The following is a 25,477-nucleotide window of genomic DNA, read 5'->3' as shown; positions in this document are numbered from 1 at the left end:
GCACAACACTTTACAGTGCAGATGACCCGGGTTCAATTCCTGCCACTGCCTGTCCGGAGTTGGAAAGTTCTCCCTGTGAGTTTCCTCCGGGTGCTCCAGTTTCCTCCCACAGTCCAAAGACGTACCGGTTGGTAGGTTAATTGTAAATTGACCTGTGATTAGGCTGGTGTTAAATCAGGGATTGCTGGGCAGCACGGCTTGAGGTGTTGGAAGGGCCTCTTCTGTATCTCAGAAAAAAATGTCGGCCTTGGCCTCTATTGCCACCATGATGCCACTCTCAGGGTAGAGGAGCAACACCTCATGTTCTGTCTGGATAGCCTTCAGCCTGATGGTATGAGCATCAACTTTTCTATCTTTCTAGTAATTTCTCGCCCCTTCCCCTGCTCTCTTTTTCCATTTATCACTCTGGCTCCCCCTTACCCCTTCTCTTCTCCTTACCTGCTGATCACTCTTCCCCCCCCCCCCCTCACGCTCCTCCTCCTTCCCTTTCTCCCAAGGTCCATTCTCCTCTCCTATTAGATTTCTCCTTCATCTCTCAGTTTCTCACTTTGTTCCCCTCTCCCCACCCACCCACCTTTCCCCTCACCTGATCTCCCCCAATCACTTTTTAGCTTGTACTTCCCCTCCCTCACCTCTGTCTTCTTCCCTCTTTCTTTCCTGTCCTCGGCTCGAATCGTCGACTGTTTACTCCTCTCCATAGATACTGCCTGACTTGCAGAGTTCCTCCAGCATCTTGTGTGACTTACTCTGGGAACTAGTGAAGTTTTAACCATGTGTGCCTAAACCTTAGTTACTTAGGAGCAGCCAGTACATTGGGGGGGCATTTTGCCTTGCAGTCTCTGGTTCTAGTTTGGGTGCCAGTTTGGCGGTTTTCTATATCTTTTCTTGCTGCATTCCAATTGTAGTTCTGCTGCTCAGTGTCTACATGCTTTCTGTTCTGTGACTGGACCCGTACATCTTCAGCCTCTGTGGCATGTCACCCCCTCCCCACCCCGCTAAACAAATTTAACTTTTTTCCTTAGATTTTACAGTCTCTCCCCTTAACTAAAGTCCTCCGATCCACAGGACATCCTGGTGAATTTCCATTTCTTTATCCCCAGCACAGTTGTAACCTCCCTTTAGTCCAACCTTAGACCATTGCAATTTCCCTCATTACAGTCGAAACTACTAAGCTTGGTCCCACGATATTCAGATTGAAGTGGCTTCTGGAATTCTATCGTGTTGTGGTCTCAACCTCCTAGGGATCTTTAATCACGAGATTGCTTATTAAACCTCCTTTGTTGCACACTATCAAATCTAAATCAGCCTGGTTCCAGGTGGGCTCTGTCGCAAGTTGTTTGAAGAATCAATCCCTGATGCATTCCAGAGATTCTTCATCTACGACTTTGGTTTGATATGCAGGGTAAAATCTCCCATCATAATTAAAGTTCCCTTTCAAGGCAGGAAATGGGATAATAAATCAGCTGTGATAGAATAACAAAGATGGGCTGAAAGGCCTAAATCCGCCCTTATTTTCTTCTGATCTTAAACATGACCTGGGCGTGCTCTGCCCTATCGGGAAGTCATGTTTTGGTGTATGGTATCTTTTCCCTGTATTAATGATTTCAATCCCAACGGATTCTACATTACTGTACTCTGCCTCTCTATAGCGATACAACATTTTCTTAATTAACAGTATCACCTTGCTCTTCTTGCTTTCAGCCACTACTTTGCAAGACTTTCTGCCAGAGGAGCCCAAGGACTCGTCTGTACGGTCCAGCTGTCTGGGGTGCCAGATGGCCATTGAAGTGGGTGGCCCTCTCTTTGCTTATCCTTTGTTCCCTTGGCTAACAGCGCCCCAGAGCTGGTTTGTGCATTTCATTTATGGTGCGGTTTAAAAGGCATCCGTCTGGGTTTTCTCTGGGTGCTCCGGTTTCCTCCTGCGTTTCAAAGATGCCTGGTTAGTACGGGCATGCTGTGTTTGTGTTAGAAGGAGGGTGGCACGTGTGGATTTTCCCCAGCACGTCCTCGGACAGTGTTGGTCGTTGATGCAAACGACACATTTCACCGTCTGTTTTGATGTACAAGTGACAAATAAAGCTAATCTTTAACAGTCCCTCTGGAGTAAAGCTGCTGTTGGGAACTGGAGTCAGGGGCTGACTTGCACTGTGGCTGCATTAAGCACGCAGACCAACAAGACGAAGGAGCAGAGTTAAGCCATTCGGCCCGAGTCTACGCCATTCTACCACGGCTGATTTATTATCCTTCTCAACCCCATGGTCTTCTCATAAGGATGTTTGACTTTACTAATCAAGAACCTATCAACCTCCACTTTAAATATACCCACTCTCTTGGCCTCCATAGTTGTCTATGTCAATGAATTGCACAGATTCACCATCCTCTAGTTAAAGAAATTGCTTCTCAACTCTGTTTTAAAGGTAAGTCGTTCCATACTGAGGCTGTGCCTTGGGTCCTAGACTCCCCCACTATAGGAAGTATGCTCTCCATCTCCACTTTAGGCCTTTCAATATTTGGTAGATTTCAATAAGGTTCCCTGTTATTCTTCTAAGCTTCAGTGAGCCCTCGAGGCCCTCTTCGTATATTAACCCTTTCATTCTCGGAAACATTCCCTTGAAGCTCCTCTGGACCTTTTCCAACACCAGCACATCCTTTCTTAGATTAGGGACCCGAAACCTCTCTCAATATTCCAGGTGCAGTCTAATCAATGCCTTGTAGGAAGATAGAGGGTCTTGTGCCAAATGAAAAACGTGTAGAAAGACAGTGTTAATGCTTTGGAAAGGAAATAAACTGAAGGGTTGGTAAAGGCAATGTGGTTATCGAATTAGTGCACCTCCGGGTGTTACTTCGAGCTTTCCTTATGACAGTCTGTTCCATGGAGAGTGGTGGATCAGGTTTTAATGTAGTGACTTCTTGCCTTTGCAGATTGCAGCTCGAGAGCTGAATATTTACTGCCACCCAGACCATAACTTCATGACGGCCAGCATCCCAGTGCACCGGCTCTTTGTCCACGTGAGGCGCCTGGTTGCTAAGGGATACAAGGTAAGCGGTATCAATCTTGTTCCCTTTTACAGGAAAGGGTGGAGGGATTCTGCAGTCTTCACCCGTTGGAAGAGCAGAGATGGGTGAAGCTGCCCGAGCCTCTGGCTGTTTGGTTGCACCAAGCTTGCAGGAATAGTTTTAGGAATGGGGCAGGATTAGTAGGAGCAATGTTGACACGTGCTGCTACTCTTTGGAACTAGATGTCCTCTGAGGCCACACTTTGGGTCTCCCTCAAACAGCACACTAAAGGGGGTAGAACTGAGTAACGCACACAAATGATAGAGGGCTCAACAGGCCAGGCATCATCAATGGAGAGGAATAGACAGCCAAGGTTTCGGGCCAAGACCCGTCATCAGGAGACTTGGGAGTCCTGTTGAAAGGTCTTGGCCTGATATGCTTTCTGTTTATTTCCCTCCAACAGCACAGCGCAGGCTCTTCGGCCCACGATGTGCCAGCCAAGATGCTGTCTGACTTGCTGAGTTGCTCCAGCATTGTGTGTGAATTGCTCAAGGTTTCCAGCGTCTGCAGAATCTCGTGTGTTGAGGAAATGGGAATCTGAGGCACAACTCCCTTAAATCCTTCCTCCTTGGTATGAGGGCTTAGGACTCATGTCCCTCAATTCAGCTCGAGTGTAATTTCCCCTATCTCTTACTGACTTTGGTATCATGGGTAGTGGGACACTACTGAGAGGGTGAGATAAGAAATAAAAATAAAATGATTGAGGTCCCCGTTCAGGTTCACCTTCCAATTCATTGATCAGCTGTGCATTGAAATGTGCCAGATGCTGGAAGCATTGGGTATCTATGAAAAGAGAAACAGTTAATGTTTCAGATCCAGGACCTTAGATCAGAAGCACCTGTTATTTTCCTCTCCACGGGCACTCAATTGTTCACATTTCAGCTTGACATCCTGCTTCAGACACTGCATCTGGAGAAGGAGGCTGGTAGAACTTGAAAAACCGTTTCTTAGTGAAGAAGTGTCTGCGAGTTGGTACAAGAGATGGAGAAAGCAGGGGTTTATGTTGTTCAAATTTACTGAACGATTGTCACTCCTAAAATATGTGCAGGTTATAAATGGTTTATTTATTTTTGGTAGTCAAATACTTGTGTGTGCAGTGGGCCCTCAATGTGAGAGGTGAAGGGGATTGAGATTGAAGTGCAAATGCTTTCGTATCACGAGGGAAGTAATGCCTAATTTGATTAGGTGACATCCAAAGTGCTAACCTGTTTAATATTGATATTGTATTTAACATTAGCAAGAAGGCATAGTTGAGTGGTATCTGTGGTGAATGTTTCCGATCCAGGACCTTTGATCTCCACAGGTGTTCAATGTTTACAGTATTTTCAAGTTTCATTTCTCATTTCCAACATCTGCAGTTTTTCAACCTTGATGTACTAGTAAGAAAGTAAGAATGGTTTCTGAGCTGAAATATCCAGTGTAATTTCTTCGGCAGGGAGAACGGGGTGAGTTTGGGGAGTACGGGAAGTGCCCAGCTGCCATTTGCTTTGGCACTTGTCACCATTTGCACTCACAAATGCTTCGACGCAATACTTTTTTTTTTATCTGCTGAGCTGAGTAATCCTGAGGTTCCTTCTCACTCCCCCCCCCCGTCATTATTGCCCCCTCCTATCTTGTGTCCCGTTCTGCTTCAAGATCACCTTGTTCAACCTCCATAATGCTGTCTAGCCTGCCCCTCCCTTTACCCCTGTCCCATGGGAACCCATTCCTCTGCCAACATCCTTCCCCGTGTCTGTCAATTTGCAAGTCCTTTCAGGTAGGAGAAGCCCAAGACCCTGCCCGCTCGGTCCCCCTGACTGGTGGCGGTACTAATGTGCCTTTTGCCCAAGCCTGTTCCGTACCATTGCAGGTTTTTCCATTCCTGCTTTCCCCTTCTGCTTGACCCTGGATTTTCCCCCCAGTCTAAAGTGGCTTTGAAATGATTAATATATCTGATGTTTGATTTACAAGGGTGTTGCCTGGGTTGGAGAGCATGCCTTGTGAGAGTAGGTCGAGTGAACTTGGCCTTTTCTCCTTGGAGAGATGGAGGATGAGAGGTGACCTGATAGAGGTGTATAAAATTGATCATCTGGATAGCCAGAGGCTTTTTCCCAGGGCTGAAATGGCTAACGTGAGAGGGCAAGGTTTTTAAGGTGCTTGGAAATAGGTACTGAGGGGATGTCAGGGGTAAGTTTTTCACATAGAGGGTGGTGGGTGCATGGAATACACTGCCAGGCACAGGGGTAGAGGCGGATACAATAGGGTCTTTTAAGAGACTCTTAGATAGGTACAGGAGCTTAGAAAAGTAGAGGACTCTGCGGTAGTGAAATCCTAAGCATTTTGTAGAGTAGGTTACGTGGTCGGCCCAGCATTGTGGGCCGAAGGCCCTGTGATGTGCTGTAGGTTCTATGATTCTATAAGCAAGCTGATTCACTGTAGAGGCCAGTAGAGTTTATTTAAACGCAGGTCACTATTTGTATAAAATATTTCCCAGTGCCAGTAACCGGAGCTTTTAAATTATTGAAATGTTAATATGGTGCTTTAATGATTAATCAGAGTGCTCATTGACATAGTCAGGTTTCTGAACTGCCCACGAACAGTTCCTCACTGTTTTGCACAAGAGATTCTGCAGTTGTTGAAAGTCCAGAGAGAAACACACAAAATACTGGAGGAGCAGGTGAGGCAGCATTTATGGAGGAGAATGAACAGTTGACATTTCACGCCAAGACCCTTTATCGGGACTTTAGAGTCAGTTTATTCCCCTCTGTAGATGCTGCCTGACTTGCTGAGTTCCACCAGCATCTGCAGAATCTCATGTGTTTATACTTGTTGAAATGTGCAGCCTGTTTTAAAGAAAGTGCTGATACAGATGGACAGTTTAAGTAAGCATTTGACAGGAAATAAGATTGCTATTTGTTTTTGCATTATGTGCTTGAATGCAGTTGCGTGACTAAAATGTGGTGATAACTATTCTGGATTCCAGTGAGCAAATCCAACCCCCCCCCCCCCCCCCCCCACCCCACCTCTATTCCCAACTCTGACCTTTCACTTCTTCTCACCTGCCTATCACTTTCCCCTAACTGCTTCCCTTTCTCCTATGGTCCACACTCTCCTCTCCTATTAGATTCTTCCTTCTCCAGCCCCGTGGCCTTTCCCACCCAACTCGCTTTGCCTATCACCTTTTAGCTAGACCTCTTTCCCCTCCCTGATTTTCCCTCCTGATTTTTGCAAATGAAGAACTAGCTATCATCATCAAATAGATGGGCTGCTGGGCTATGCAGGAGGGGCCTGTCTCATGCTGTACCTCCAAGTATTGGAATAGAACCATAGAACACTACAGCACAGTATTCTGGCATCTTCCACCTTCCTTTCCAGTCCTGCTGAAGGGTCTCAGCCCGAAACTTCGACTATACTCTTTTCCATAGACGCTGCCTGACCTGCTGCGTTCCTGTAGCGTTCTGTGTGTGTTCCTTTAGATTTACAGTATTTGCAGATTTCCTCATGTTTGTCATTTCTGGATGTGTTGTGTTTTTCCAGAAATGAGACCAAACTGTTTCTGGTGCGAAGAGTTTCATACTTGGGCGGGGGGGGGGGGGGGGAGGGGGTGTGTGTGTGTGTGTGTGAGCACTGGAATGTGTGGCAACACTTGAAGCCTCCCTGAACGGAGGGGGTGAGGTACGACCCCATCCATCAGTTAATTACAATGCAAACACGAGGAAATCTGCAGATGCTGGAAATTCAAGCAACACACACAAAATGCTGGTGGAACACAGCAGGCCAGGCAGCATCTGTAGGAAGAAGCACTGTCGACGTTTCGGGCCGAGACCCTTCGTCAGGACTAACTGAACTATCTTTCCTCACAGTTAGTCCTGATGAAGGGTCTCGGCCCGAAACATCAACTGTGCTTCTCCCTGTAGGTGCTGCCTGGCTTGCTGTGTTCCACCAGCATTTTGTGTGTGAGCTAATTACAATGTTGTCCTGACATCCCTACCCTGACATCACCATTACAGTTCTCACCTTCATTCATTCAAGGATAAGACTAATGACCCTCTCAGTACCTCTACGACTCTTTAACGACCCTCATGTGATAGCTAAACCTTTGAACAACTCACAGAATTTATAAGATGGAAAACAAACCACTGTGGATCAGAACTGAAGAAGCCTCTTGGATGAGCAGTGAAATGTCTTCTAGACAACACAGCAAGTCCAGTTGCCTTGATTTACCACTGCTTGATATTCAAGATGATTGTTGATTCCGTCAAATTCTTTGCAGTTCCTAACGTGTTGAAGCGGTGAAATCATTTCATTTTCACTTGTGGCTGTTTCTAGCATCCTCCAAGCTTGAATGCTTGAAACTGCAGTGAGCAAAACAGTTCTGATTTGCTTATTTCTTGACAACTGTCAGTGCCAAAAATCACTGTGTTTTGAACACAAACACACACAACTGATGCCTTTTAAAAACTGTCTGCTCGAAGCACAGTGTAGTGTCCAATGGCCACATAAGTGCCCGATGACTGATGCTAGTTGGAAACTGTTCAGCAGCGGTGTCTGGTCCCGAATAAACAACGGTAATCCCGGATATTTTCTTGATTAGTGCTTGTTCTTTAAGTTGGCCCAAATAAGTAGCTGCCCCAATCAACCACAAACAAGAGAAAATCTGCTGATGCTGGAAATCCAAGCAACACGCACAAGATGCTGGAGGGTCTTGGCCCAAAATGTCGACTGTTTACTCTTCCATAGATGCTGCCTGGCCTGCAGAGTTCCTCCAATGTCTTGTTTGTGTTTCCCCAATTAGCCGATGGACCAATTGACCAAAATCCACTGCATTTATATTCATCATCATAGTTTAGCCTCGATACTCAGTTACGCTGCAAGATTTGGTGTAAGAAATGCATTGAGATCAAGGAACAGCTTTCTTGGCCATATACTTTTACATGTATTAGGGACTCACAGTGGTGTGTTGGTCAGGCTGTGACATGCTACAAAAAACAGCATACAACAATGCTAAAGAATTATATTAAACTAATGTACAGATATGGAATAAAGTGTGCATAAGTCCCAGCATGTATTCACAATGTAAGCAGCATTATAAAGAGTGGTTTAAAGTGCGTACGGTGCAGGGGGTAGTAGATCGAGGAGGGGATTGTGGGGCGCACTAGGATGATTGATTAGAGTAACTGCCTGGGGCAGGAAGCTTTTAAGATGGTGTGACTTCTTGTTGTAATAGCCTTGTTGTGCTTTCCAGAATTATATAATGATAAGTTGGAGGATAAAATATGGGTTTAGAATAAAATGTGCATAAATACATGAATATCAGCATATATTTATGATGTACCCCGCATCATATGTGTTTTACGGCGTTTAAAGTGTCTTGATGGAGGGTGGTAGATGAGGGCTGGTGCTACTTTGTGGTAAAGGTAATGTACAGAACGTGTAATCTGATGGCTCTGTATCTTACAGGTAGGAGTTGTGAAACAGACCGAGACTGCTGCTCTCAAAGCTGTTGGCGAGAACAAAGGCAGCCTTTTCACTCGCAAGCTGACTGCTCTCTACACCAAGTCTACGCTCATCGGAGAAGATATCCTTTCATTCCCACCAGCTCCGTGCCTTGCTGGTTTCCTCTCGATTCTGGGCTGTTTGGACTGACCTGGCATGGGAATTTCTAGTTTAGGAGGTTTGAACATAAAAGCTAAGTAATAAGGGTACAGAAGTCCAACATCAAATCAGTAAGCGACCTGTGGAGGTGTACAGCAGAGAAACAGGCTTTTTGGCTGAACTCATCTATGATAGGCAACGTGCCTACCTGACCCAGTCCAGTTTGACCCATATCCCTCTAAACCTTTCCTATTTGTGTACCTGTCCAAATCTCTTTGAAATATGATAATTAAATCAGCATCCACTATTTGCTCTACCAGCTCATTCCATAAACACACCATCCTTTGTGAGGGAAAACTTGCCCCTCTGGTCCCTTTTAAATTTTTCCCATCTCACCTTAAACCGATCTCCTGTAGTTTTAGATTCTCCCTTCTTAGGGATCTGGGAGCAAGTTCAAAGTAAATTTTCTTGCGAGCATACTCAAATCTATAATAGAATACTAACAATAATCAATGAAAGACTATGACCATTCACCTTGTTTATAACTCTTGTGATTTTTACATCTCTATAAAGCCATAAGACATAGAAGCTGAGTTAGGCCATTCAGCACATTGTGTCTGCTCCACCATTTGATCATGGCTAATTTTTCCCCTCAGCCCTGTTCTCTTGCCTTCTTCCCTCTGAGACTCTGACTAATCAAGAACCTACCAACCTCCACTTTAAGGTCCGCATCCATCCCCCTGGGGAAAACAGACGCAGTTTATCTTGCCTTCCCTTGCAATTCACGCCCTTCAGTTCTGGCAATATCCTTGTGAATCTTTTCTGCATCCTCTCTGGCTTGATCACATCTGTTGCATGGTAAGGCGATTGGAACCGTACACAATACAAGCAAGTGTGGTGCCACCAACATGACATGCAGACTCTCGTACGCAGTTCCCCGCTCAAAGATGAAAACTTGCTATGTATCTACATAGAATATAGAACATTACATTACATCACAGTACGGGCTCTATAGCCCACTATGTTGTGCTGAACTTTTAACCCATTCTATGATCAATTTAACCCTTCCTTCCCACCTAACTCTCCACTGTTCTATTATCCATGTGCCCCTAAAGTTTTCTAAATGCCCCTAAATATCTGCCTGTGTCACCACCCCTGGCAGTGTGTTCCACACTCTGACCACTCAATTAAATAAAGAAAATTCTCACGTACTTCTCCCCATACTTTCCTCCAATCACCTTAGAATTATGCCCCCTTGTATTAGATATTTCCACCCTGGAGAAGGTCTCTGGCTATCCGCTTGATCCATGTCTCTTATCATCTTGTACACCCATCGTCCTGTTTCACCCCAGAGAGAAAATCCTTAGCTCGCTCAACCTTTCCACATAAAATATGCTCTCTAATCCAGGCAGCACCTGGGTAAGTCTCCTTTGCAGCCTCTCAAAAGCTCCCACATCCTTTCAATAATGAGGCGACCTGATGTGAACACAGAACTCCCAAGTGTGGTCTAACAGAGGTTTTACTGAGCTAAAATAATGTGGTTCACCACCTTGTCTGGCTGTTGTCACCTCCAGGGAACTATGACCTTTCACCCTCTTGATCTCTCAGGTCTACAACTCACTGTGTCTAACCAGTCCTGGTATAACATCCCCAAAAAAAGTAACGCTTTATATTGATTATGTGAAATTGCATTTTCCATTTACAATAGAACAAAAAAAAGGTTGGGAACCCCTGAAGTAAAGTAAGATTACTCAATTAGAAAGAACATAAATGAGAACAATACACAACAGAACAGGCCCTTCGGCCCACAATAGTGTGCCAACCAACAATCTACCCCCTCCCTCCCGTATAACCCTTCAATTTTGACTATCCATCTGAGGGTCTAAGTCTCCCTAATGTATCTCCCTCTACCATCACCCCTGACACTATGCTCTTGCTCCCATCACCCTCTGTTTTTTAAAAAAAACTTAACACTGACATCCCCATCTATACTTGCCTACAATCACCTTAAAATTAGGGGTGATCTTTAGTGCCTCTTTCCTGATTTCAAATCCCTTGAATCTGTTCCACAGAGGTTCCAGAGTGCTAGCATAAGGATTTCTCCACTGTTAACATTTTCCACATGACCCACTGCTATGCCTCCAACTGAGCTCCTAGAATGGCAATAAATGAATCATGATGGGATACTTCAAATTTCCTTTGCCAATGAGTCTTGGCTGATCCTATATTTTCACTTAATTCCACTTCTTGATTCCAGGTCCTTTGATTGAAATGTACCTCCTCTGCATTTCACATGGAGATCTGCTGTCCAGCCCATCTCCCTCCACCTGCCCCCACTCCCCTGGCACAATGCAGTCTGAGGCAGACACTCCCCTCACTCCCCGAAACAAATGACCAAAACCAGATCACTGTAATTTATCTTCTGGGCTAACCGCGCTGATGGAGTGACAGGTATATAATTACTTGGGTATGTAGTAATTTGTCCTTGATCATTGTCACATATTAATCCCTTGTTGAATGCGGACGTGGACGGTGAGTTGGGTGCTGTGGGAGAGGCAGCTGGTGACGTTCCTAACAACTACTTGATGTGCATCTATGAACAAGCGGGGAGTAAACAGGACCGTAAGAAGCAGGGAGTTCAGATCGGATTTGTGGTAAGTGTCCCTGCACAGCAAATAGATTAATCGCGTCTAATACACGCATACCCGCCAGAGAAGTGGAACATCTGTTGAGAAGTTGATCTTTATCCAAAATATGTCTATTGTTTATGGTGAGGGTTGCTGTCTGCAGGACAAGCTTGTGGGGAAAATGGATTAAGATTTATTTTTAATTCTGTGATTTTACATCTGGTACTTTGCAGCAGCATAGCAGTTAGCATAATGCTTTACAATATATATTAATGATTTAGACGAGGGAATTAAATGCAGCATCTCCAAGTCTGCGGATGACACAAAGCTGGGCGGTGGTGTTAGCTGTGAGGAGGATGCTAAGAGGATGCAGAGTGACTTGGATAGGTTAGGTGAGTGGGCAAATTCATGGCAGATGCAATTTAATGTGGATAAATGTGAGGTTATCCACTTTGGTTGCAAGAACAGGAAAACAGATTATTATCTGAACGGTGGCCGATTAGGAAAAGGGGAGATGCAACGAGACCTGGATGTCATTGTAAACCAGTCATTGAAGGTGGGCATGCAGGTACAGCAGACGGTGAAAAAGGCAAATGGGATGATGGCATTCATAGCAAAAGGATTTGAGTACAGGAGCAGGGAGGTTCTGCTGCAGTTGTACAAGGCCTTGGTGAGACCGCACCTAGAATATTGTGTGCAGTTTTGGTCTCCTAATCTGAGGAAAGACATTCTTGCTATAGAGGGAGTACAGAGAAGGTTCACCAGATTGATTCCTGGGATGGCAGGACTTTCATATGAAGAAAGACTGGATCGACTAGGCTTGTACTCACTGGAATTTAGAAGATTGAGGGGGGATCTTATTGAAACGTATAAAATTCTAAAGGGATTGGACAGGCTAGATGCAGGAAGATTGTTTCCGATGTTGGGGAAGTCCAGAACGACAGGTCACAGTTTAAGGATAAAGGGGAAGCCTTTTAGGACTGAGATGAGGAAAAACTTTTTCACACAGAGAGTGGTGAATCTGTGGAATTCTCTGCCACAGGAAACAGTTGAGGCCGGTTCACTGGCTACATTTAAGAGGGAGTTAGATATGGCCCTTGTGGCTAAAGGGATCAGGGGGTATGGAGAGAAAGCAGGTACAGGGTTCTGAGTTGGATGATCAGCCATGATCATATTGAATGGCGGTGCAGGCTTGAAAGGCCAAATGGCCTACTCCTGGTTTCTATGTTTACAGCATCAGCAACTGGAGTTCAATTCCTGCTGCTGTCTGTAAGGAGATTGTACGTATTCTCCTCATGACTGCGTGGCTTTCCTCCAGGTGCTCTGGTTGTCTCCCATATTCCAAGGATGCATGGGTAGGGATTAGTAAGTTGTGGGAATGCCATGTTGGTGCTGGAAGCTTGGCAGCACTTGCCGCCTGTCCTCAGCACGTCCTTGACTGCGTAGGTTGTTGATGCAAATGACACATTTCTCTGTTTTTAAAGCTATCCGATTCTTAAAATAATCTACAGAAGGAAAACGTGGCACTTATGGAGATTCAGTGTACCTTGGCCCAGTTAGATCCTGCGGTGGAAAGGGACGTGTGGAGATTCTGTTGCTGATAGTAACCAAATCCAACTTCCTGCTCAAGATTCAGATGTACTTACCCCATGCACATTGAAACGTACAGTGAAATACAACATTTGCACGAACATCCAACACACCCGAGGTTGTCACTGTAGCTTCCGGTGCCACCGTGCACAGTGTGCTGCTCTTGAACTTGGGTGCGTTGTAGAGAACCATCAGTGATCTTTCTTATTGCTTTGACTGAATCCATGTAATGCCTTTGTTAGACTGTGCTGCAGCCAACTGAATTACTCTTTTAACTGAGTTTGGTGTGTTTCTCCATCAACTATTGCAACTGCTGAGAAAACAGTTCCAGAATTCACACTGGAATCTCCTTCTGTTATCTCACCAAAGTTTGTAGCTTTACAGAAAACACCCCCTTGAGGGGGAAAAAAAAAATCAGGCCTGCAATGTGGGCACATAACTACCATCTCATCACAACTCAAGAATAACTACAGTCGGCCCTCCTTATCCGTGGGGGATTAGTTCTGAGACCCCCTGCTGATACCAAAAAACATGGATGCTCAAGTCCCTTATTTAACCTGAATCAGTACGGTGGTCTTTAGGACCCAGCGGAATCCTGGACTTTATTTAACATTCTGAGTGCGGTGGACATTAGGACCCGGCGCAGCTCTGAATCCGCAGTGTCTCTGTTCATGAAAATAATCACAATTGCGTTTGAAGATAAGGTGGAAGTAATAAGGCAATTGGAAAGAGGTGAAACACCATCAATCATTGGAAAAGCGTTAGGCTACAGTCAGTCAACGATCGGAACAATTTTAATGGAGCATGTGAAAGGCCCTGCCCTGATGAAAGCTACAATTATTACTAAGCAACGCAGTGGTTTAATTATTGAAATACATATGTTTCTTAAGTGTTTTATATGCATAGAAAGGTAAAATATATACTATATACCAAGACAAATGTTTGACTAACTGGCGCTAAATAATACCGGATGTACCTGTTCTGACCTCAAATCTGACTTAAAGGCTGACTCAGGAATGGAACTCATTCATAACCCGGGGGCTGCCTGTACTTTTAAGTCATTTCTAGATTACTTATAATACCTAATACAATGTAAATGCTATGTAAATAGTTGTTATACTGTATTGTTTAGGGAAGAGTAACAAGAAAAAATCATCTGTGCATGCTCAAACAACGAGTGCTGGAGAGAGAGAGAACTTCTGGATTTTCCCGATCCACGGTTGGTTGAATCCGCGCATGTGGGATCCGCGGATAAGGAGGGCCGACTGTATATTCTGGGCGTCCAAGTCAAACACAAGGGATTCTGAAGATGCTGGGAATCTCTTCTTCAGTCCTGATGAAGGGTCTTGGCCTAAAATTTTGACTGTTTATTCCTTTCCATAGATGTTGCCCGACTTGCTGAGTTCCTCCAGCATCTTCTAACCTGAGCTCAGTTTTTGTGATGTTTGCTGTGCAGCCACAAGATGGCAGCAAAAGACAACACCTGATTCTCCAATTGCTAAAACAGCAAATCCGTCTTGGTTTCCTGTTTTGCTGGAACCCAGAGCCATGCAACAAGTATGCCGTTGTAATCGGTGAAAATACCAGCAAAGTCAATTTTATGCATCATTAATTAAGTCAGTCAGAAAATCCAATCTCTTTGTAATTATTGAAAATAAGTCAAAATGGAGCTTATTGCTATCAGCACAAGTGCATGCACGCGCAGGTGCAATGAAAAACCTATTTGCAGCAACATCATTGGCACAGAGCATCAGATAAACAAAAGTCGCAGGAAAAATATAAATTAAACATAAATTGTACACAATTTTTGTAATAAATAACACAATTGGAGCAAACAAATGTCTGTTTTTTGCGCAAAGTGGCTGGTGTTGCTAAGCTCAATGGGCTCTGCCAGTTGGTTCAGGAACCGCATGTTTGAAGGGAAGTCGCTGTCCCTGAACCTGGCGGTGGTGTGGCACTTTACGCTTTTGGACCTCCTGCTGATGGTCTCTGAAAACGTGGCAGATGTAGAGGAGATTTAGTTTCTTGCCAAGAAACTCTAGGAAAGTTCTGCAGAGGTATTGTGGAGAAGCATTCTAACTGGTTGCTGTGCCATCTGGTATGGAGGAGGCCACTGCACAAGATCAGGAAAAGCTGCAGAGGGTTGTAAACTCAGCTGGTTCCACCATGGGCACTAACCTCCCCAGCATATGAACATTTCCCCAAGCTGATCAACACCTCCACTCACTAACCCAGCCTTTCACACCCCCACCATCACTGCTTTATCATCTCCTGTCACCCACGTTACATACAGACACTCCTGTGCCTAGTGTCACTTTATGGACAAACAGTCAATCTATGTATATAAGTTATCTTATGTATTTATAGATATTGTATTTTTTACTATTATTTTGTTCTTTGTCTTTTTTTGTGTTGCATCTGATCCGAAATAACAATTATTTCATTCTCCTTTACACTCCCGTGCGGGAAATGACATTAAACAATCTTGAATCTTCAAAAGGTGCTACCTTCAAAAAGTGGAGTCCATCATTAAGAACCCCCTTCACTCAGGACATCTTCTCTTCTTATTACTAACCGTTTCATCAATTATCTCTTAAGAAACAGTAGCTAACACACCTTGTAACAGAGCGATTAGCCTGCAAGATGTTACAAGTACAATTTACATTTGCAAATCAGATATCAGTCTATAACTAGAAGTATTTTTATATCAACTCAGCAAACTTCCCACAAATAATCACTTTCATGTATTCTAGAACATCCAAAGTTCTGGAAATCATTGCAACTTAGGGCAAACAAACGTAATCATTAAGGACACCCATCACCCTCTTCTCATTACCACTGTAGGATTTTGTGAATTTTAATTATGTGGGAGTTACTTTATGTGCTTAACAAAAGCTGCAGATCCATTATGACCAGAAACAAAAGCAGTCGCCTTACACTGATGTCATTGCGTCATATGCAATACAACAATTCAGTGATGGTGTTTGTGAATCACACACAATAACGAGTGTCATCAGTCATCATTACGCTACCGCCAGGGAGGAAGTACAGGAGCCTGAAGACACTCACTCAATGTTCTAGGAACAGCTTCTTCCCTTTCCCCCATCAGACTTATGAATGGACAATGACCCCATTGACACCATCTCACTATTTTTGATCTCTCTTACATAATTTTAGGAATATATTTATTTTCCTAATTTATAGTTTTATTAAAAATGCACTGTACTGCTGCTGCAAAGCATGTCTCATGACAGTGATGTTCGACATGATTCTGATTTGGATTCAGATTAAATCGTTGCACTTGGAATAGAATTTTGGTCTCACTTGCCGCAGTTCAGATTCAGAACTCCAGACGTTGCTTCCAGTATAATTGCAACAGGGAGAACCCGGAGAAGGAAACGCTCATTGCAACAGGGGCAGACGGCAGTAACCACAGCTTTATAACTGTACACCCTTGTGGCCCATCAGTAGACTTTAATTCTCAGGTTGGTTCTGTTGTTTTTATGCATCACAGGTTATGGTTGTTCTGTGTTTATGAACAGCTGTGTACAGTTCTCTCCCCATTCTCATTATTAGGAGGAGGACTTAACATTGATTGACTTTGGATTTGATTTGGTTCACTGTGTTTGGAAAGATTGTTGAATGGATCTGCAGTTTGAGCTCACAATCTACCTTGTTTTGACCTTACACCTTATTGTCTACCTGCACTGCCCTTTGGCTGTAGCTGTTACACTTTATTCTGCATTCTGTTCAGAGGTTCGTTTTATTTTCAAAGTATGCACGCAGAATTCTGTTATTGTATTGTCTTACATTGCCTCAGTGCACTGTGTAATGATTTGATTTCTATAAGCAGTGTACAAGACAAATTTTGTCACTATATCTTGGAACACATGACAATAATGAGATCATTGTGGACTTCAGGCATGCTAGAAGCCACACTCGCGTCCCCATCGACATCAGGGGAGATATAGTGGAGCATGTATCAAGCTTCAAATTCCTCGGTGTCCACAGGAAAAGCTTCTTCCCTGAGGCTGTGACCCTGCTGAACCTCACATCACAGTATTGCACCTATATTGTACTGTCCCAGTACTTTTATATTTGTGTGCTGTAGCACTTTTTATTCGCAGTTCTTTTGTAAATAACACTATTCTTTGCATTTCTGGTTAGATGCTAACTGCATTTCATTGGCTTTGTATCTGTACTCGGCACAATGGCAATAAAGTTGAATCGAATCTAATAATATCCCAATTCTGTCGTCTGTCTGAATGAACCGCTTGCTACCAGTGATTTATTCAGATCATCAGGATATCGGCTCCATTTTGATTAATCCGTACTTTTGCAAAAAGAGACATTGACATTTTTAATACAGAATTATTTTGGGATCTTGGAAAGTTCACACACTAACATTGAGTGAGGGCCTATTTTGATTTTGACTTTCCCCGTTTTATTTCGGCAGGCTGTCCAGCCCAACACTGGTGACGTGCTTTATGATTGTTTTCGTGATTGTAAATCCCGGTCGGAGCTGGAAAGCCGGATCCTCTGTCTGCAGCCAGTTGAAATTCTGCTCCCGCCGGAATTGTCGGAGGACACGGAGAAGCTTCTGACGAGTGTCACGGCTTCAAGGTGCGTAAAGCCCCGGGGCCTTCAGAGAATCAAGTTCAAGTTTATTGTCATTCAATGATACACGTGTATACAGCTAAACAAAACATCTTTTCTTTGGGGCCAGGCTGCAAAACACAGTCACACACAGTCACAAAATAATATTAGCACAAGTCCCTGAATGGCATGGCCTGAGATTGACAGGTTGACATAAAATATTGTTGTGGGTGACGTCTGGTCATTGTGACCCTTCAGCAGAGAGTGGTTGTATGTTTGGGCCGCTCTGAATCCTGGCGCCGGAGTGTGTGGTGACACTTGCGGGCTGCCCTCGGTACATCCTTGGGTGTGTTGGTTGTTAATGCAAATGATGCATTTCACTGTGCATCTGTTCAGAGTCAGATTTAATATCACCAGCAATACATAAAAAAATTACTATAAATTTTCCTTCTAAAAAAGCGGGATCTCCCAGTGGCCACCCATTTTAATTCCACTTCTCCTTCCCATTCCAATATGTCTAGCTATGTCCTCGTCTATGGTCCTGATGAGCCCACATTCTGGTTGGAGGAACAACACCTCCTGTCTGGGTAGCCCCCAACCTGATGGCATGAACATTGACTTCTTGAACTTCTGGAAATCTCCACACCCCACCCCCCCCCTTCACCATTCCCCATTCCATTTTCCCTCTCTCACCTTATCTCCTTGCCTGCCCATCACCTTCCTCTGGTGTTCCTTCTAACCTTTTCTTTCTTCCATGGCCTCTCTCTCCTCCCTCCTATCGGACTGCCCTTCTCCAGCCTTGTATCTCTTTTACCAATCAACTCCCCTCCCCCCTCCCAGTTTCACCTGTTTCAGCCTGAAATGTCGATTGTATTTTATTCCAAGGACGCTGCCTGGCCTACTGAGTCCCTCCAGCATTTTGTGTGTGTTGCTATAAATTTGCAAATTGTGTATGTTTTGATGTACTGTACACCTGAAAAATAAATCATAATATGATTCTGGTATCCTTTTGAGGCTACATTCAGCACAGTATTGGATATTGACGTTAGAAAATGGTGCACAATTGTTTTCCTTTTAAAGTAAGTAACAGCACCCAGTGTATGTCATTGGCTTGGCAATTATCATGTGCGTCCTCACAGTGTTGGGTTGCTTGAGCAATTGCCTGCAGTCAGGTTCTTGCATATTCTACTGGAACATCTCGGTGAGTACAGGCCCAGAGACATCAAACACTCCTCAAGAGTCCTTCAGAATTTTATTTTCCTGCCTGCAGTGTGTTATTTATTTATTTGTTTAGAGGTACCCTCTGACCTAATGACCTGTGCCACCTGGCAACACACGTATTTAATCCTAGTCTAATAACAGGGCAATTTACAATGTCCTATTAACCTATGAACTGGTATGTCTTTTTGGCTGCGGGAGGAAGTCAGAGCACCCAGAGGGGAAACATGTAGTTACAGAGAGATTGTGCAAACTCCTTAAAGATGGCGTTGGAATTGAACTCTGAACTCTGAACCCCCGAGCTGTAATAGTGTTGCGCTAGCTACTGGCAGTAGTTTCACAAATGTTCAAAAGTTCAAAGTTAGAAGTAAATTTATTATCAAAGTACATCTATGTCACCATATACGACCTTGAAATTCATTTTCTCATGGGCACACTCAATAAATCCATAATAAAATAATAACCATAATAGAATGAATGGAAGATTGCATCAACTAGGCATTCAACCTTTTGTCCAGGCAAATGACACAAACTGTGCAAATACAAACAAATAATAGTAATAAATAAATAAGCAATCAATATCAAGAATGTGAGATGAAGAGTCCTTGAAAGTGAGTCCATTAGTTGTGGGAGCATTTCAATGAGGGGGCGAGTGAAGCTGAGTGAAATTATCCTCTTTGGTTTAGGAGCCTGGTGGTTGAGGGGTAATAACTGCTCCTGAACCTGGCAGTGTGGGTCCTGAGGCTCATTGTGGTGAGTGAAGTTATCCACACTGGTTCAGGAGCCTGATGGTTGAGGGGTAATAACTGTCCCTGAACCTGGTAGTGTGGGTCCTGAGGCTCCTGTACCTCCTTCCTGATGGCAGCAGCGAGAAGAGAGCATGGCTTGGGTGGTGGGGGCCCCTGATGATGGACACTGCTTTCCTGTGACGGCGCTCCATGTAGATGTGCTCAGTGGTGGGGAGGGTTTTACCTGTGATGGACTGGGCTCCATCCACTTCTTTTTGTAGGATTTTCTGTTCAAGGGCATTGGTGTTTCCATACCGGGCTGTGATGTAGCCAGTCAGTATACTCTCCATCGCACATCTATAGAAGTTTGTCAGAGTTTTAGATGTCATGCTGAATCGTCACAAATTCCTAAGGAAGTAGAGGCAATGCTACGCTCTCTTGGTAATTGCACTTACCTGTTTGGTTAACTGCAATATTCTTTGTGTATCAATCACTAGACTAATTGCTGCTTTTTGTTGCTATAAGTTTTTAAGAGTGTAACACCAACGGAGACAATTTATTTTTTTGTTTACAGTTAACCTACCAGCGTGCTGTTGGGATTTGGGGTGGTGGGTGGAGGGATGCTGAAACGTCTGGAGGAAGCTCATGCAGTCGTAGGGAGAAGACGAACGAGACAGTAGATGCTGGAATTCGACGTAGGAAAGCAATGAGGGAAGAACTCAACAGGTTGAACACAGGGTTGTGTGACACTGTTATGGGGTCGAGACTCTTCAGCAGTCACTTTTGTCTTCCAGAGTCTAGCATCTGCAGTCTCTTCTCGTCCTGATGTAGGGTCTCAACAGGTACAATACTGCGCAAGGGTCTTGGGCACATATATATAGTAAGGGTGCCTCTGCACTGAACTGAGGCTGTGGCCTGCAACCAACAGGCTCCTGAATCGGTTGCAGTGATGACTGGCTTTGTGTCTGTGGACTCACTTTTGTGAACTCCAGTTCTCAGTGTTATTTGCTCACTTTTATTGTTTGCACAATTATTTTTTTCTCTGCACTTTGGGTGTTTCATTTTTTTTCATGGATACTATTGGGTTACTTTGTTCTGTAGCTGCTTGGAAGGAGATGAATCTCAAGTATACGTTATACATTGAACTTTGAAGATGTTTGCACAGTAGAGTACTTGTCAACATGGAGCAGAGAACGAGTTTGTAAATCTGGCGAGAGCAAAGGATGTTCGGAATGGCGAGGGTGGAGCGCTGCGGGAGGGGTGTGGGTCAGGTGGAAGAGGAGTGCCAGGGGTGGGGAGTGGCGTGGGTCAGACACACCCAGCCCTGAGGCACCAGGCAAGGTCACTTGATTCCAAACAATTGTTTTATGGATCATTACAGAACGTCTCACTGGTGCTTCCCACTTCCTTGACTTTTCTCAACCATGATTTCCCTTTCCCCGCTCTCAGTCCACAACAGAGACCCGTATCAGAATGAGGTTTATCATCTCTCACACTGGTCATGAATGATTTTTTTGCAGCAGTACAATGCAATACATAAAATTACTAAGATACTGTGCGAAGTCCTAGGTGCCCTAGCTAAATGTATGTGTGCCTAAGACTTCTGCACAGTTCTGTACCTGACCTGCTGAGTTCTTCAGGCATTCTTTCTGTTCTACTCAGAGAGCATCACCTCCGACGTCCGGATTGAACCCGTGTCTCTGGTGATGTGAGCTGGATCGAACTGCCGCTCAGCTCTGCCACCCAGCACTAACGTTATTCTTTCTCCATGGCAACCTATCGTTTCACAGGCTTTGCACATTTACAAAAGAATGCAAAATTTTCATAATTTGTGAATTTTCTGGTAATTTAATTAAATAGCTTTGTTGAATTAAACACTGTGTGTAGTTTTAATTGAGAAAGTACAAAGGTACTTCAAAGGCTGTTGTCCGAAGCGAAAGGGCAGTATTGTTTTGCTAATTTGAAGAAAATATTTTCCTTAGTGACACAGATATTCATATTGGTGTTCAGGTGAATCTGGTTCAGGCAGGACAGTGTAGAATCATGGAACCCAGGACAATACAGCACAGTATAGCCCTTCGGCCCGCTGATCTTTTAACCTACCCCGAGATCAATTGAATCCATCCCTCTTACATATCCCCCCATTTTTCTGTCATCCATTTGTCTATCTGATTGGCCTGAATATCTGCCTCTACCACCACCCCTGGCAGGGCATTCGATACACTCATTACTTTGTGTAAAAACCTGCCTTTGATATCCACCCTATACATTTCTGCAAACACCTTAAAGTACGACCCATCGCATTAGCTATCTCTGCCCTGGGAAAAAGCGTCTGGCTGTCCACTCAATCTATGTTTCTTATTATCTTGTACACCTCTATCAAGTCACCTCTTTCACCCCAAAGAGAAAATCCCTAGCTCACTCAACATGAGACATGCTCTCTAATCCTTGTAGATCTCTGCACCCTCTCTGAAGCTTCCTATCATGAAGTGACCAGAATTGAACACAATATTCCAAGTGTCGTCCAGCCAGAGGAATGTGTGGACTGACCACGAAGGAGGGTTGATGAACTAGGGCTTTCTCTTCGGAGCGAAGGAGGGTGAGAGGTGACTTCATGGAGCTGTACAAAATGATAAGCGGCGCAGATCGAGTGGGCAGCCAGAGATTTTTTCCCAGGGTGGAAATGGCTAATATGAGGGGTGAAAATTTCAGCGTGATTGGAGGAGGGTATAGGGCGGGAATAATGCCGGAGCTAAGTTTTTTTTTACACGGAGAGTCGTGAGTGCATGGATTGTGCTGCCGGGCGTGACGGTAGAGGCAGATGCGTTTGGGACATCAAAGAGTCTCTTAGATAGGCAGATGGATGATATAAAAATGGAGGGCTAGGTAGGAGGGAAGGGTTCGATTGATATTAGAGCAGGTCAAAAGGTCAGCACGTCGTGGGCCGAAGAGCCTGTACTGTACAGTACCGTTCTTTATGTAAACCTTTGCAGGAACATTGTTCCACATTGTGATTCTAATGAGCTAAGCCAGAGTGAGTAGATTAATAAATAAACACAGTAAGAAATCTTATCAAAATGAGTCTTCATGTATACATTTCAGCGTACTGTAATTGCCGGGAAACTGGGGACACTTACTGATATCATATTCAAAAATGGATAATATTTTAATTTCTTCTGTATTGACTCTCCACTTAAGCATCATTGATTGTGTCTGTGATTTCTAGTATGTATGGTATTTGTCAGTGCAAAAAGCATGTTCTGGTGAGGTACTTTCTCTCAGTCAATTAATCAGATTTTCCCAACCTCACGCTGACCATTGAGGGAAAGTGTGGGCTGATATTCAGGTCTCTGTTGATTCACGAGCATCGGCAGTGAACGCAAGCTGTTACATTTTGTATTGTGAGGTTGACTCGTCAGGATTAAGTTTATGGCTAGAGCCTGGGAGAAGCAATCTTCAGTTGGTAAATTGGTTTCTCATTGTGTTAAATGGACGAGGAGCATTTGATGGCTCTGGGCCTGTGCGCCAGGACTATAGAAGAGAGGGGAGGGATCTCATTCAAACCTGTCAAATATTGAAAGGCCGAGATAGAGTGGACATGGAGAGGATATTTTCCAGTTGTGGGGAAGTCCAGGACCAGAGGGCGCAGCCTCAGAATAGAAGGACGTCCATTCAGTACAGAGATGGTGAATCTGTAGAATTCATTGCCACCGTTGGCCTTTAGAGGCCAAATCATTGGGTATACTTAAAGTGGTAGCTTATAGGTTTTTGAGTTGTAAAGGTGTCAAAGATTATGGGGAGAGGTCAGGAGAATGGGTTTGAGAGGGATAATACATCAGCCATGATGGAATGGTGGTGTAGACTCAATGGGCTGAATGGCCTAGTTCTGCTCCTATATCTTCTGATCTGTGGTCATGCACCAAGGTACAGTGAAAAAACTTGTTTTGCATGCCAATCATACAGTTTATTTCATTGCGACTGTGCATTGAGGTAGCCTGAGGTAAAACAGTAACAGTGTAGAATAACGTGGCACAGTTAGAGAGGAAGTGCAGTGCAGGCAAACTGTAAGGGACAAGGTGATAATGAGGTACGCTGCAAGTTCAGGAGTCCCTCTAGGAACTCAGCCATGATGGACTGGCAGAGTAGACTCGATGGGCCAAACTCTCCAATTCTGCTCCTATTTCTTATGGCCTTATGGTAAGTGCCTGCTGACTTTTGTATCTTCTGCCCGATGGGAGAAGGAGTGATAAGAGAATGTATCGGGTGGGAAGGGTCTTTGATTATGTTACCTGCTTTACTGAGTCAGTGAGAAATGTTGACAGAGTCCACAAAGGGGAGGCTGGTTTCCTTGATGTGCTAATTTGCGTCCACAACTCACTACAGTTCCACACGTACAAACAAGCTGGATGACCTCAGCAGGTTGGGCAGCATCCGTTGACTGCTGAGTTCACCCAGCTTGTTTGTACGTGTTGATTTGACCACAGCACCTGCAGTGTGTTCACTACAGTTCCATGTGGTCTCACGCAGTGCAATTGGGGTAACGAGCCATGGTAATTCCAGGGAGGACGGATCTTGGGCCATAGTACACACTAAACCAGAGTTTGCAGCATGGGTTGGCAAACATAAGTGATTTCCCTGCTTTTTGAGGAATCATCTCTTGCAATAATTTATTTTATTGATCTGTAAATATGAATGTTGATCATAGAACACGTATAGAGGAGATGTCGGGTAAGATTTTTTTACGCAGAGAGTGGTGAGTGCGTGGAATGGGCTGCTAGCAACGGTGGTGGAAGCGGATACGATACTATTTTTTAAGAGACTCCTGGATGGATACATGGAGCTTAGAAAAATAGAGGAGTGGGTAAGCCTAGGTAGTTCTAAGGTAAGGACATGTTTGGCACAGCTTTGTGGGCCAAAGGGCCTGTATTGTGCTGTAGGTTTTCTATGTTTCTAACAGTGCAGCACTGGAATAAAGCACTACACACAAAATGCTGGAGGAACTCAGCAGGCCAGGCAGCATCTATGGAAAAGATTAAACAGTCGACAGTTCGGGCGGACACCCTTTATCAGGACTCGATCCAAAGCACTAACTATTTACTCTTTTCCATAAGTGCTGTCTGACCTGCTGAGTTCCTCAAGTGTTTTGTGTGAGTTGCTTTGAATTTCCAGCATCTGCAGATTTTCTCATGTTTGTGATTTACGACAGCACAGGAATAGGCCCCTTAGCTCGCAGAGCTGTGTTGAACCAATTAAATTAGTAATCAAATAGCAATTTAAAGTAATCATTTTTTACTACATGGTGCCTATATCCTTCCATTTTCCTCATATTCATCTGCCGATTTAAACATCTCCTGAAGGTCCATAATGTATTTGCCTCTGCCACCACCCCAGAAAGAACATTCCGTGCACCCACCTCTCTGTGCAAAACAAACTTGCCCCTCACATCTCCTTTAAATTTACCTCCTCGCACTTTAAATGCATGCCCCCTGGTTTTAGACATTTCAACCCTTGGGGGAAAAAAATATTTTCTGTCTACTCTATTATCATCTTTTAAACCTCTATCAGATCTTCCCTCAGGAAAAAAACAGCCCAAGTTTGTCTTTCTGTTCAAACAAAAATTAATAGTTCTCCTGTGACAGGGTCACATTATTTCAGAAATTCAGCTGAGGTAATTTTGATAATTAGAGAATGTTTGACCGGAAATTGAGAGCTGAGACAACAGGATACAAGTTAGAAATGGATTTTCTATTTCAGCCTCTAATTAAATCAACTTGGTTGTTTCTTGATTTATGAAAATAATATGTTCCTGGAAAATGATCCTTAATTTTCTTAAATTGAGGAGAGGGTATAATGCACTGTGGATCAATCTGTACATTGTACTCCTGTGTACAAAGTCTGGCTACGAATCGTGGTGGAAAACAACTTTGTGTTCCCAAAGAATCTGTGACATTACAGCAAATTTGTAAATGGAACTTTCGCTCAGCTGAGAAGCTGCCATATTTCTGGTTTTAAAGTTGTTCTCAAGGAAGGGGTTAACTTATGAAGAACCTTTAATGGCTTTGTGCCTGTACTTGCTGAAGTTTAGAA

General features: G+C 44.0%; 1 protein-coding gene across 1 annotated transcript in view; it reads left to right on the top strand.

Annotated features, from left to right (window-relative positions):
• msh3 (mutS homolog 3 (E. coli)) overlaps positions 1-25,477 on the top strand; it is a 258,875-nt gene that overhangs the window by 20,729 nt on the left and 212,669 nt on the right. Inside the window, exons 5-8 of the mRNA XM_059969397.1 lie at positions 2,923-3,039; positions 8,497-8,618; positions 11,135-11,285; positions 17,305-17,471. Of these exons, the coding sequence (XP_059825380.1) occupies positions 2,923-3,039; positions 8,497-8,618; positions 11,135-11,285; positions 17,305-17,471 (557 nt within the window). The remainder of the gene's footprint in view (positions 1-2,922; positions 3,040-8,496; positions 8,619-11,134; positions 11,286-17,304; positions 17,472-25,477) is intronic.

This window comes from Hypanus sabinus, chromosome 5 (assembly GCF_030144855.1).
Source record: "Hypanus sabinus isolate sHypSab1 chromosome 5, sHypSab1.hap1, whole genome shotgun sequence".
Lineage (NCBI taxonomy): Eukaryota > Metazoa > Chordata > Chondrichthyes > Myliobatiformes > Dasyatidae > Hypanus > Hypanus sabinus.
Note: the sequence above shows the minus strand (reverse complement) of the source record. Positions and strands in the feature narration are given on the sequence as shown.